Source organism: Bison bison, unplaced genomic scaffold (genome assembly GCF_000754665.1).
Source record: "Bison bison bison isolate TAMUID 2011002044 unplaced genomic scaffold, Bison_UMD1.0 scf7180017864216, whole genome shotgun sequence".
In the NCBI taxonomy this organism is placed as follows: Eukaryota; Metazoa; Chordata; class Mammalia; order Artiodactyla; family Bovidae; genus Bison; species Bison bison.
Genome location: NW_011494788.1, coordinates 999,062 through 1,011,970, shown reverse-complemented (window position 1 = coordinate 1,011,970; position 12,909 = coordinate 999,062). Strand labels below are relative to the sequence as shown.

Below are 12,909 nucleotides of genomic sequence, written 5' to 3'. Positions count from 1 at the left end.
CAGCGTCCTTTCTTTTTCCTTTTCATACTGTTCATGAAGTTCTCAAGCCAAGAGTATTGAAGTGGTTGCCATTCCCTCCTCCAGTGGACCACGTTTTGTCAGAACTCTTCACCATGACCCGTCCGTCTTGGGTGGCCCTACGTGGCATGGCTCATAGTTCATTGAGTTAGACAACGCTGTGGTCCATGTGATCAGATTGGTTAGTTTTCTGTGAATGTGGTTTTCATTCTGTCTTCCCTCGATAGAGAAGGATAAGCGGCTTATGGAGGGTTCCTGATGGGAGAGACTAACTGAGGGGGAAACTGGGTCTTGTTCTGATGGGCAGGCAGGGGCCATGTTCCCTTCCTGTTGTTTGACCTGAGACCAAACTATGGTGGAGGTAATGAAGATAAAGGTGACCTCCTTCAGAAGGTCCCATGCACACGCTGCTGCACTCAGTTCCCCCATCCCTGCAGCAGACCACCGACCCATGCCTCCGCCAGAGAATCCTGGACACTTACAGGTAAGTCTTGGTCATTCTCTTGTGGGAGATCATGGCATCTGGTCCCATCATTTCATGGCAAATAGATGGGAAAACAATGAAAACAGTGAGAGACTTTTATTTTCCTGGGCTCCACAATCACTGTGGATGGTGACTGTAGCCATGAAATTAAAAGACGCTTGCTCCTTGGAAGAAAAGTTACGACCAACCTAGACAGCATATTAAAAAGCAGAGACATTACTTTGCCAACAAAGGTCCGTCTAGTCAAATCTATGGTTTTTCCAGTAATCATGTATGAATATGAGAGATGGACTATAAAGAAAGCTGAGCGCTGAAGAATTGATGCTTTTGAACTGTGGTGTTGGAGGATAGTCTTGAGTCCCTTGGACTGCAAGGAGATTAAACCAGTCAATCCTAAAGGAAATCCTGAATATTCATTGGAAGGACTGATGCTGAAGCTGAAACTCCAATACTTTGGCCACCTGATGCAAAGAACTGACTCATTGGAAAAGACCCTGCTACTAGGAAAGATTGAAGACAGGAGGAGAAGGGGACAAGAGAGGATGAGATGGTTGGAAGTCATCACCAACTTGATGGATGTGAGTTTGAGCAAGCTCCGGGAGTTGGTGCTGGACAGGGAAGCCTGGTGTGCTGCAGTCCATGGGGTAGTAAAGAGTTGGACACAACTGAACTGAAAGTAAGAGGGAGATGTGACTATGGATTATGAGTCAGAGATATGAGCTCTTTGTAGATGGAGGAAGGGATCCAAGGAATGCTGGCAGTCTCTAGGAGATGGAAAAGCAAGCAAAGTGATTCTCTTCCTAGAACCTCCAGAAAGGAATGCAGCCTGCCAACACCTTGATTTTAGCCCAGGAACACTTAGGGTATATCATTGTGGTTTTGATACACATTTCTTTGTTGGCCAATGACACTGTTGATATTTTAAAACAAAAAGAAATGATGCAGCCCCTTCTACCTTTCTGTTATCTGTCCTGTATTACATAGTGCAAAAATGATGTTGTAGTTGGACTCTTAAACAAAGGAAAAGTGACAGATTATAGGTCTGTTGTAATTATTAATCTGTGTCATTATTGCCATCATCCCTCAATTTTAGCTCTTATGATCTAAGAAAGTAAAACCTAATGTGATAGTATGATGAAGTTCTGGAAAAGTACTCTGAGGAGTAATTAATTGAAAGAATATTCACATAGTTACTTGATTTTGCTGCCCTTGTTACTTTATGATTATTTTTTTGGTATGTTTATTAGCTTAACAGATGAATGAACAGAGACTCTTAACATAGTAAAGACCTGTTCATTTATCTTTAAATATTTAAACTTCTATTACCTGAATGCTAGGATGTTTGGAGAGTAAAACTGGAACTGATAATTAGAACTGTCTTATATGGAACATTCTGCCTTGTTATCTGGAATAATTATGGCTTTTCTGCATTGAGTAGAGATTATATGAGATAATATTTGATTTTAAGATTCATGTGTGTGAAATAATCATGATTAAAAGTAGATTCATGTGCCCTCAGTATGTTGTGGGGTTTCTTTTCTACATTTCAAATCCAATTGCCATCTTTATCCTCACAGTTACTTAGCAGCCTGGATATCTAGGTATCATGCTTTCATTACAATTCCAGTATCTTTCCTACCTCCTTTGTTATTTTATTAATGTGTTTGCTACTGTCCTTGATTCTTTTATCTTCTCGCCCATCTGAACTCTTTCTTTTTCCATTCCTTCCTGAGGGTCACCAGTGTCACATGTAAGTGTGTTCCTTTGAGAATTGTGTTTTCCAGTTTTGTTAGGCATTTTCTCCATACCCATCTTTAAGGTGAATGTAGTTTTACATCAACTTTGATCATTATTAAGAGTATAAATTATGACTGATATATAGGCATACTTTGAATTTTAGAACACTAGTTTTGATTAAAGTTTTGAGCAGTATGTGACTTTATTTTTATGCTTCACCTTAGTTGCCCTTTCCAAATTTATAAATAATTATACATTTAATTATTTGTTCTGAACCCAAATGGACAGAGGCTGTCCCGTTCACCACTATGTGCTGGTTACCTACTACGGTAGGTACTTGGTGGATATTTCACCAATGAGTTCTTTTCCACTGTTGCTATGTATCAGAAGCTTAGTATACTTTGAAAGAGTCTTTTCCCTAGCCTTTTATGGTTGAGAAGGAAATTAGTTTGTTTCTGCTTGTATGTATTAATCATATTTCATTGGTGAAACTATAGAATTACTCGAAAGACAGCCTTCCCTTTAAGTATCTTGTTATTTAGACATTTTCTCTGCATTTTTTTTTTTAATGTAGAAACTTTTCACTTGCTTTTAGGCAAGGAAATTACTTTTGAAGAAAATATAAATTAGCTTACCCGTGTTCCTTTTGAAGTTACTTTAAAATTGATGTTTGTACTTTTTGGCATATTTTCTAATAGCTTTAATGTAACTTGAAAGCTTTCATATTTTCTTTTCGTTTTCTTTACACTCTGTGTCATCTAGTGACTTTTCATCTTTTATACAAGTGCCAAAGGGACTTGTAGGGACTATCTTTCCATACTCTTATACACAATGTATCATCTTCTACTCTCTTTGAAGTTGTCAGATCTTTTTTTCTGTCTCATACATTTTTATATTGTTTTATGTATCTCCTTTTTTGGAAAGATAAATGCAGTAAAATGTCAAAGTACTTTTTAGCAGCTTTGACTGAAGCCATATTTTTTTCAGAATTCACCTTTTCTTATAGATCATTATTCTAGAAATAGACTTAAACACGTTATTAATCTGTTTTCCATTTTACTTCACAAATCAGTAGTCTAAGTGGTGAGCTTCATTTGAAAGATAATCAAATATCTGAGAGTTTGCTTTCGTTTGATTTTAAAATAGTTTTACACATACACATATGTTTTACATCTGTGGTATAGTCTATTTAACAGAGAAACTTTTAAAATCTGGAATGTGTTTTTCATACATACAATTTTTAGATGCTAGTTTAGTAGAAATAATAGAAGCGTTGGATTCAGCCCTATTGAAATGACTAAAGGCAACTAGGCATTCATTGCCCAAGTCTTAATTTATTTGTTATCTTTATGCTAATCAGATCAGATCAGATCAGTCGCTCAGTCCTGTCTCTTTGCGACCCCATGAATCTCAGCACTCTAGGCCTCCCTGTCCATCACCAACTCCCGGAGTTCACTCAGACTCACGTCCATCGAGTCAGTGATGCCATCCAGCCATCTCATCCTCTGGCGTCCCCTTCTCCTCTTGCCCCCAGTCCCTCCCAGCATCAGAGTCTTTTCCAATGAGTCAACTCTTCGCATGAGGTGGCCAAAGTACTGGAGTTTCAGCTTTAGCATCATTCCTTCCAAAGAAATCCCAGGGCTGATCTCCTTCAGAATGGACTGGTTGGATCTCCTTGCAGTCCAAGGGACTCTCAAGAGTCTTCTCCAACACCACAGTTCAAAAGCATCAATTCTTCAGCGCTCAGCCTTCTTCACAGTCCAACTCTCACATCCATACATGACCACAGGAAAAACCATAGCCTTGACTAGATGGACCTTTGTTGGCAAAGTAATGTCTCTGCTTTTGAATATGCTATCTAGGTTGGTCATAACTTTCCTTCCAAGGAGTAAGCGTCTTTTAATTTCATGGCTGCATCACCATCTGCAGTGATTTTGGAGCCCCCCAAAATAAAGTCTGTTTATTTTTTCCCACTGTTTTTCCCACTGTTTCCCCATCTATTTCCCATGAAGTGATGGGACCAGATGCCATGATCTTCGTTTTGTGAATGTTGAGCTTTAAGCCAACTTTTTCACTCCACTTTCACTTTCATCAAGAGGCTTTTGAGTTCCTCTTCACTTTCTGCCATAAGGGTGGTGTCATCTGCATATCTGAGGTTATTGATATTTCTCCCGGCAATCTTGATTCCAGCTTGTGTTTCTTCCAGTCCAGTTTTTCTCATGATGTACTCTGCATATAAGTTAAATAAACAGGGTGACAATATACAGCCTTGACTTACTCCTTTTCCTATTTGGAACCAGTCTGTTGTTCCATGGCCAGTTCTAACTGTTGCTTCCTGACCTGCATACAGATTTCTAAAGAGGCAGATCAGGTGGTCTGGTATTCCCATCTCTTTCAGAATTTTCCACAGTTTATTGTGATCCACATAGTCAAAGGCTTTGGCATAGTCAATAAAGCAGAAATAGATGTTTTTCATTTTGATTAATTAATATAGTTCTGGGAAGAAAGGATTTTGTATGGGGGGCTTTAGATATCAGAGTTATTTTTGAGTTTATTATCAGACCCAAGGGGACCTCTGAAGTACTAAAGAGATAATAATAACCTGTGTGTCTATCATAGATCCTTAGAAGAAACCTAGGCAAAAAATTTTTTGGCGAACTAAACCATGCTTAACTCACCTTGACTCACTTGGAAAAGAGCCACGGTGGGTGTCCTTCAGTCAGCTAATCTTATTCAGAAGCCACGGGCTGCTGCTGTGCTTTTGCCTTTTGGAAAGGCATCATTTTTGTTTATTTCCAGGTGTATGAAATAAAGAGAACAAGGTCTAGGCAGAGCTTCAGGATTTTCCTTATTTTGAATCTGCCATTACCTATGAGAAGGGTGTTACAGAAACATTTGTCATGTAAAATGTAGCTTTTATTTTACCTTTTTAGGCTTGTGGTTATTTTAATTTATAGTGTTAAGTGAAACAGGTCACGATATTCTTATTATTTTTTACCTGTTTTCCAAACCCAGTTAATATAAATTAGGTAAAAATAAACTCTAGTCAGTTGACAAGAAGGGAAAACACTCATTTTTGGTGATCACCATTCCATCTGTTGTATGCCTGTAGCCAACAGAAACAGATGGTGCTTTGTTCACACATTGTTTATGTATATAACGTTTTTCTTTTGAATATTTTATGAGTTTTAATATATGATTGTTTTTAATGTATTTTTTAATTGGAAAACAAATACTTATTTTTAAGGAAAAAAAAATATATGCTGTATATATATTTCATTGAAGCATTTTGAACAGCTGCAAGACAGCCCTGACATTTATTCCTCAGCATAAATCTGAAGCTATTTTAGCCTGACAGAGGTTTTCAAGGTTTAATTGTCCTAATTAACATTGAATTTTGAATTTTGTTAATAAATAGCATTTTATCTTTTTATATATAAATTACATAGGAAGGCATTCTTCGTTTTTTCTAAACACTTGTGGCTTCTTTATTGTCATTTGTCATCAAAAAGGTGTGTCAGACTTAGAGAAATCAGTGTGCAAATGACTATGTGAAATCCATCTTAATGATATCAAAGATGTTGAGACACTGTCTTTTAGTTTTAAATTTAGTTCATTTGTGAAATGAATCATTCTAACCTTGGGAAAATAATCATACATCTGACTTAATTATAAATTAAAATAACCCAGAATTAAAATTTGTTAAGTTTATTGGTCTAAACAAGTGAAGTTATTGAAATATTTATTTATTTCAGATGGATGTGCTTTTAAAATGATGCCTATAGTTACAAGTGTTTTATTCTTTCCTAACTTAGATACATTGTCTCTAATATTATGCCACTCTTTGTGGGTGTTTTTATCACCTCCTGTTTTCAAGTAAATGTGTCAAAGACAGGTAGAGCCAGGTGATCTAAGCAGCTCAGATTGTCAGTTTTCCCTGAGCAAATAAAGTTCTTAAAAAAATAACAAAGAAAAAAATAGGAATGTGTTAAGATGTGGAATGATTTTCAGACTTCCATTTACTTTTAAGAGTGTAATAATTGAAAAGGAACCTCAATTTGGAAATAAAGTTTGAATCATTTGGAATGTCTAGATAATATATTTGTTCTAGGTTCTAAAGCACCTTCTTAAATATTTTTTTTTCCTTTTTCCGTGCACTATGTTCTCCCTTCTGCTTTATCTTGTTTCTAAAGTAGTGTCAGGCTCAATGTATACCATGAAATGACCACCTGGTTATGAATACTTATGTACATCTAAGATGGGGCAAGATCTTTGATTATTGAAACTTGTTGGATGAGGCAACCTTTTTTCTTTTCCTGTCATTTCTCCTTCTTTTTAACTCCCCTTATGTTTTTGATTCACTAGAGATACCATGTTTAACATATTTTGTCTGTTTTGTTTGTAGACTGGTGTGAATTGCAACAGTTGCTGACACTTCATTAAAACTAGGGGGCAAAAACCCACTACTCTCAGTATTTTCTTGGTTTAGGGACTTGATATTGTGATGCATTCTGTTTGGATTAAATCCTCTTATTCTTAATTTTTGGAAATGCTAGTTTATATCATATTTGCTAAAGAAGCTTGCTATAAATCATTTTGGTAATGGATCATGTTAGTCATTGTATGTATAGGGTACCAAATTGAGTAGAATATAGAGTCAGCTTGAGGTATTGAGGTCTCCACTCCTTTGGGTAGACTTGTCTCCTTTGTCTCATTCACTTTTTTCAAAATGTAAGAACTTTTCATTTAGACATAAGAGTGTTACAGTTTATTTAACTATCAAGGGAGAATAAGACATTTGCTTTCTTTTGATAGTTTTACTCAACTCTATGTGGAATTAAATTATTAATCTTGGATTTATCATGCAAGAAAAATCACTGAATTGAGAGTTGTGAGACCTGGGTTTGAAGTTCACCTTCGGTCAGTTATCAGCTGTGTGATCACAGCTGATCAAGTTACTTCCGTGACCTGTTTTCTCAAAACTCTAAGATGCTATAATTTCATGTTGCTAGTAACAACCTTGTTTTTCTGGCTAGAAATTGTTTATGTTGGTTTCTTGTATTTAGTTATTTAAAATTACTGCAGGAATACGTAAATGATTACCTTCTTGTAATATGTGCACTTAAGTTAAAATCACTTAGATAATTACAAATGTTTAGTCATTTAAAAATACTGCTTTCATAAAATATAAAACAATTTATAAACGTAGAGATACGTAACTGTAGTTATGAGATAGGATCAGTGTGACATTATTTATACTTTATGATGGTAATTGCAGTATGGGTGATAGCTTACAGTGAATGAGGTCGGACTTGTTATCTCCAAAGAAGATTTAGCTTCAGGACCAGGGACCAGGCTTGATCACTCAATAGCTTTTGTGTAGCAGAGTTTTATTAAAGTATAAAAAGTGAGAGAAAGTTTCTGACATAGACATCAGAAGGGGGAAGGATAGTGCCAGAAACTCACTAGTCTTATCAAGGCCTTATATACTTTTACTAGACCTGCTCCCACAACATACATCTTAAATTAACAAGATTAGAACTAACACTAGAAAGGTCTTAACAGACCCACTCCCACAATATATGTCTTAAGATAACAAGATTAGTCAGGATGTTCTTGTTAAGGAGAAACTTGGCCTTCAGCAAGATAGATTGTTATATTGACTAAGACAAAGCTATGTAGGAAAAAAACCTTTGTCCTTTTCTTCTCCTTGAGAGCCCTGGACCCCTTTCTCTTTGAGGGCTCTGGACCCCTTCCTCCTTGAGGGCCCTGGACTCCTTACCAACCTACCTAAAGATTAGCTCTTCCATGGGTATGTAAAGCTTCCAATTGATGGAATCAAACCAGATGTTTGAAAATTTGAAGTATTAATCAGAAATGGTAAAAATTATATATTTTTAAAAGAACTGAGAATATGAACTTGGAGCATTGACATATATACTTTAAAAATTAATTCAGTGAGTAGATGATTCAAAAACTAGATGACTCAACAAAAGATGGGTTGAATGAAGAGAAATATAGAGATGTGTGAAGGCCGTTTGAACATTCTTTAGATGTTCAGAGAAGGCAATGGCAACCCACTTCAGTACTCTTTCCTGGAAAATCCCATGGACGGAGGAGCCTGGTAGGCTGCAGTCCATGGGGTCGTGAAGAGTCAGACACGATTGAGCGACTTCACTTTCACTTTTCACTTTCATGCATTGGAGAAGGAAATGGCAACCCACTCCAGTGTTTTTGCCTGGGGAATCCCAGGGACGGCTGAGCCTGGTGGGCTGCCGTCTATGGGGTCGTACAGAGTCAGACACGACTGAAGCGACTTAGCAGTAGCAGCAGAACTAAAATAAGTAATTTGAATATTTTTCCTTTAATAGTGGTTATTAATTTTGATCACCTTATTGAAATGGCTCTATGCATAATTTTTGCAAATTGAAAATAGATTATTAGAGAAGGAACAATAACTTACCCTTTTTGTCAGTGTTATCATTTGTATTATCTGGTATATTCATTTGTAGTTTCAATCCAAATACTTATTTTATTTAAACAAATTTATTGAATTTCTATATAATATGCATTATATTAAGTTTAATTGGGTCTGAAAAGATGAATATGACATGGTCCTTACCAGTTTTGGAAAAAATTGTGTAGGGGGGCAGAATTTGAAGCATAAAAGGAAGGAATGTCATAGAGGGGAAAGATGACTATACAAAGAGCTAGCCATAAGGTTTTAATTAGGACTTGGGTAAGTGTTGTCAGTATTAAAGGCTGTTTTCAAACTTTAATGTGTATATGACTTACTTGAGGATCTTGTGAAAAGACAAGTTCTAATTCAGTATGTTGTTGTGGGCATGAGATTCTTCATTTCTAACTCCCAGTGGATGCCAGTGCTTATGAACCATGATTCGTATTTTGAGAAGCAAGGCATAGTACTAATTCTTTGGAATTAAAAATAGATGTATGTGTGCTCAGTCACTCAGTCATGTCCAGTGTGGATTGCATTTGAAACCTTTCCCTGGGTACAGTTTCCTTTTTCTTCCTAATTTCTTCTATAATATAATCAAAATAGACTGATTGAGAGTGTAAGTGTAAATGAATATGTTGTCTTTAAATTTGCTTATTTTGAATGACTGATTATTTAGCTCTTGGTCATCTGTTGTTGTTCAGTTGCTCAGGTGTGTCTGATGACTTTGTGACCCCATGGACTGCAGCTGGCCAGGCTTCCCTGTCATTTACTGTGTCCCTGAGTTTGCTCAAACTTATACCCATTGAGTTGATGATACCATTCAACCATCTCATCCTCTGTTGCCCCCTTCTCCTCGAGAAGCAGATTAAACAGGATGTGGGTTCTAAATAACAAGTGACTTAGTACTGTGGCAAATTGAAATGACAGTAATTTAGAATTGTTTGGTCCCTACTGTAACTTGAGAATAATGTTCCTTGATCTCAGCAGTCAGACGAAGCAAGTTTTGAAAGTGGTGCCTCCTTTCTCTTCATTCTCTCTTAAGAACAGTGATCTTCACGTGAGAATTATAGATCTCCAGAGTCTGTGCTACATGGGTCGAGATTTTTAACATATGGACTGCAAATACTGTTGTACTTGTATTACTTTAAAACATACAAATGTTGTCTTTCACATGGTAAATGTGTTCTGAAATACAGGATATAAGTTTCAAGAGTTTTAAGTAAATAAGCTCAAGCCACCTGTACCATGTTTTAGTTCATTTTATTTTAACCAGGATTGGGAGACATCTGAACCCTTTGCCTCCCTTGTTGCATAGCTGTTAAAAGTTGATTCTTGTTACTCTGACGTGTTTGTGCAGCACACACACACACACACACACAGAGGCATGCAATAGATGTATTGTGAGTCCAGGGTTAGCTCTAGCAGTCATACTTGATAAGTTATGAAAGTTTAAATGTTCTTCATTAATCATCATAATATGACATCTATGGTGTTCATAAATCTTCAAGCTAATTTTGTAGCTTATTTTTCTTATCAGATATCTGTTATTTAAAAGTAAAGCACTGTTACTATAGGCTGTACTTAATTTGTCATGTTTTTATTTTCTTATATAAATTGTAACAAAGTGTAATAGAGCAGTACGGCATTAATTAGAAATGCTGCTAACTTTCCAAGTGCTTAACCTAAGCAGTAAAAATTTATTTATACTGTTAATTAAATATTGGATATTTTTGTGGATTTTTCTTTCTTTCTTTCTTTCTTTTTTTAGAGAACCAGAGGACGAAAACGAAGCTTCATTCCTGAGGAAGAAAAACATGAGGTTGGAATAAGTTAAGCATATTTTGCATAGTCTAAACTTTGAGAAACTTCCTTGCTTAAAATTATTTCTGTTTTCCTTGTATCCTGATTTTATATTTTGTTTCTTCCTTGTATGACAGGAAAGAGTTCCTAGAGAGAGAAGACAGAGGCAGTCTGTGTTACAAAAGAAGCCCAAGGCTGAAGATTTACGAACTGAATGTGCAACTTGCAAGGGAACTGGAGACAATGAAAATCTTGTCAGGTAAGCTGGATGCTGAGACTTTAGGGGATTAAGGTTCCATCCTAATCATTTTCTCATCGCAGATAAAATGGGGGGAAAATCACAGTATAGGACCTTTCTTAAAATCTTGAGTGAAAAAAGTACTTCAGAAACAAATTTCATCCAATGTGCTACACATGGTTATTCTCTGGATTTAGATATAGTTAAGAGTGATAATCTGGATTTTGAACAAGAGAATTAATTTTCCCTTGACATGAGAAGTTGACTGTGTCCTATAGATAGAGGCCACAAAAATAATTTGATCTAAACTCTTTGCGCTAAGGTTATTATGTTTTATCTCATAAAGCAATAAAATTACTGAGTTTTGTTAGCATATAAAAGTTGATAAGTTTTTTAGCAGTAATGTTGACACGAGCTTTGTTAGTACTTTATCATTTTTCAAAAAAAATGTGTTAAATGCTTCTCTCTTATGAAATAAAGAAAGGTGAAAAGATGGCCTAGTTAGACATTTTTTGTTTTCTGTTTTGTTTTCTTGTTTCTTTGTTTTGTTTTGTTACTTTTTTTTTTTTTAAATCAGACATAATTCTAATCAGGAATCTCAGGTGATATGGCATAGTGGCTATTCCTGAGGGTCCAGAGACTGCTCATTTTAGCCACTTGCTGCCTCTCTTGCTGAGATGATGAAATTGCGCAAAGCTTTCAGTGAGATGAAGCAGTGGGTGGGTGAGAAAAAGGAGACCTTATCTAAAAAGAGGTATCCTCTTTCAAAGGACAGTGACACAAAGAATTTTTTAGTATGTTATGGGAACACTTTCTGGTTTCCTTCAAAAATTGTCTTTTGATAAACCCCTGACTAACTCATGGCATAGAAATTAAATGATTCAAAAATTATTAATGTGTATTAATACCTTTATAAGATTTTAAATATTTGCTTCCAAAGTGATGTCATTTGTTTGTCATTAGAAGTATAATTTGCTTGTTTTAATTTCTTAAATTAGAGGCATGTGGTTTTAAATTTCACGACTTTATGCCGTCATTGAGGTAGAAAAAGAAAAAGTATAAATTCCAGTGAAGAAATACAGAGTGCTTCAGCAAACTTGAAAAAGTCTGTAATATTAAACAACTGTTTTTTGAAATAGTTTATGTGGAATATCATGAGAGCTTTCCTGGAGATTAAGCTTATTTAAGTTTGGGGTAAATTAGTTCTAGTATCAGAAGAGACCCATGAGTAATTCTCATCACAACATGATCTTCTGTTTTATATAAAAAAAGAAATCCCAAGCATAAGCATAACATACTGGAATGCATAAAACAACAAATAAATAAAAGAAAAAACATAAAAGCACTCTTACATAATGAACAAAAATTCAGTCTAGAATTGAGAGTGGCATTGTGGGGCATGATCATTTTGAAGCAATAGTTAAGAGAGCTGGTTATTCTTTTTATAACTATTAAAATCTATGTAAATATCTACCTCCTATTTATTTTCTTAAAATAGTAGGCTGATGCAGGACTTCTTGTATAGACTCTACATGTTTTTGTCAGGTTTTTATTTTAAATTATTTGGTGATACATTTGAAAAAAAAGAACCTAAGAAGTAAATACAATTTTCATCTTAAAAACCACTTTATAACAAGAGTGTCTCCAGGACATTGTTTTATAGTTGTCTTAAAAAAGAAAAAATAGGTATCACCTTTCTTTGGTTCTTGATAAACATTTTTATCTATTATTAGCCTTTCCTCTCATTTATTTAATCAGTTCCTATTATAAAATTTTCATCCTCACTTGCATTATTATAACATTCCAGTGTCGGATTTTTGTGAAAGTCTTCTGGAAGGTAAAGATATTTTTGTTACTCGAGAAATGATGGATATACAAATCTTCCTCCCTAGTTTTGCCTTGTTAACAAGATAATATCAGATTTTCTGCAAAGATTTTAGAGGTAATGAAGAGGGAATTAAATGTTTTATAAACATTATATATTAATAATGTTCTGAGAACAAAATAAGCTGGATATAAAGCCTCACCATAAAATGTTTTATAGTTATGATGTGATTGTTCTTTAAAAATACATATATATTTTATCTACATTTTATACACACACACACACACACACACACACACACACATTTAGTTTAAACACATTGCTCTTGGGTTAAAGAAGAATTTTAT

The 12,909-nt window shown here is 35.2% G+C and overlaps 1 protein-coding gene across 7 annotated transcripts in view; it reads left to right on the top strand.

The window, feature by feature from the left end:
- PHF14 (PHD finger protein 14) overlaps positions 1-12,909 on the top strand; it is a 201,063-nt gene that overhangs the window by 85,545 nt on the left and 102,609 nt on the right. For all 7 annotated transcript variants that reach the window (XM_010845426.1, XM_010845425.1, XM_010845424.1 and 4 more), the window contains exons 15-16: positions 10,468-10,518; positions 10,637-10,758. In XM_010845426.1, the coding sequence (XP_010843728.1) occupies positions 10,468-10,518; positions 10,637-10,758 (173 nt within the window). The remainder of the gene's footprint in view (positions 1-10,467; positions 10,519-10,636; positions 10,759-12,909) is intronic.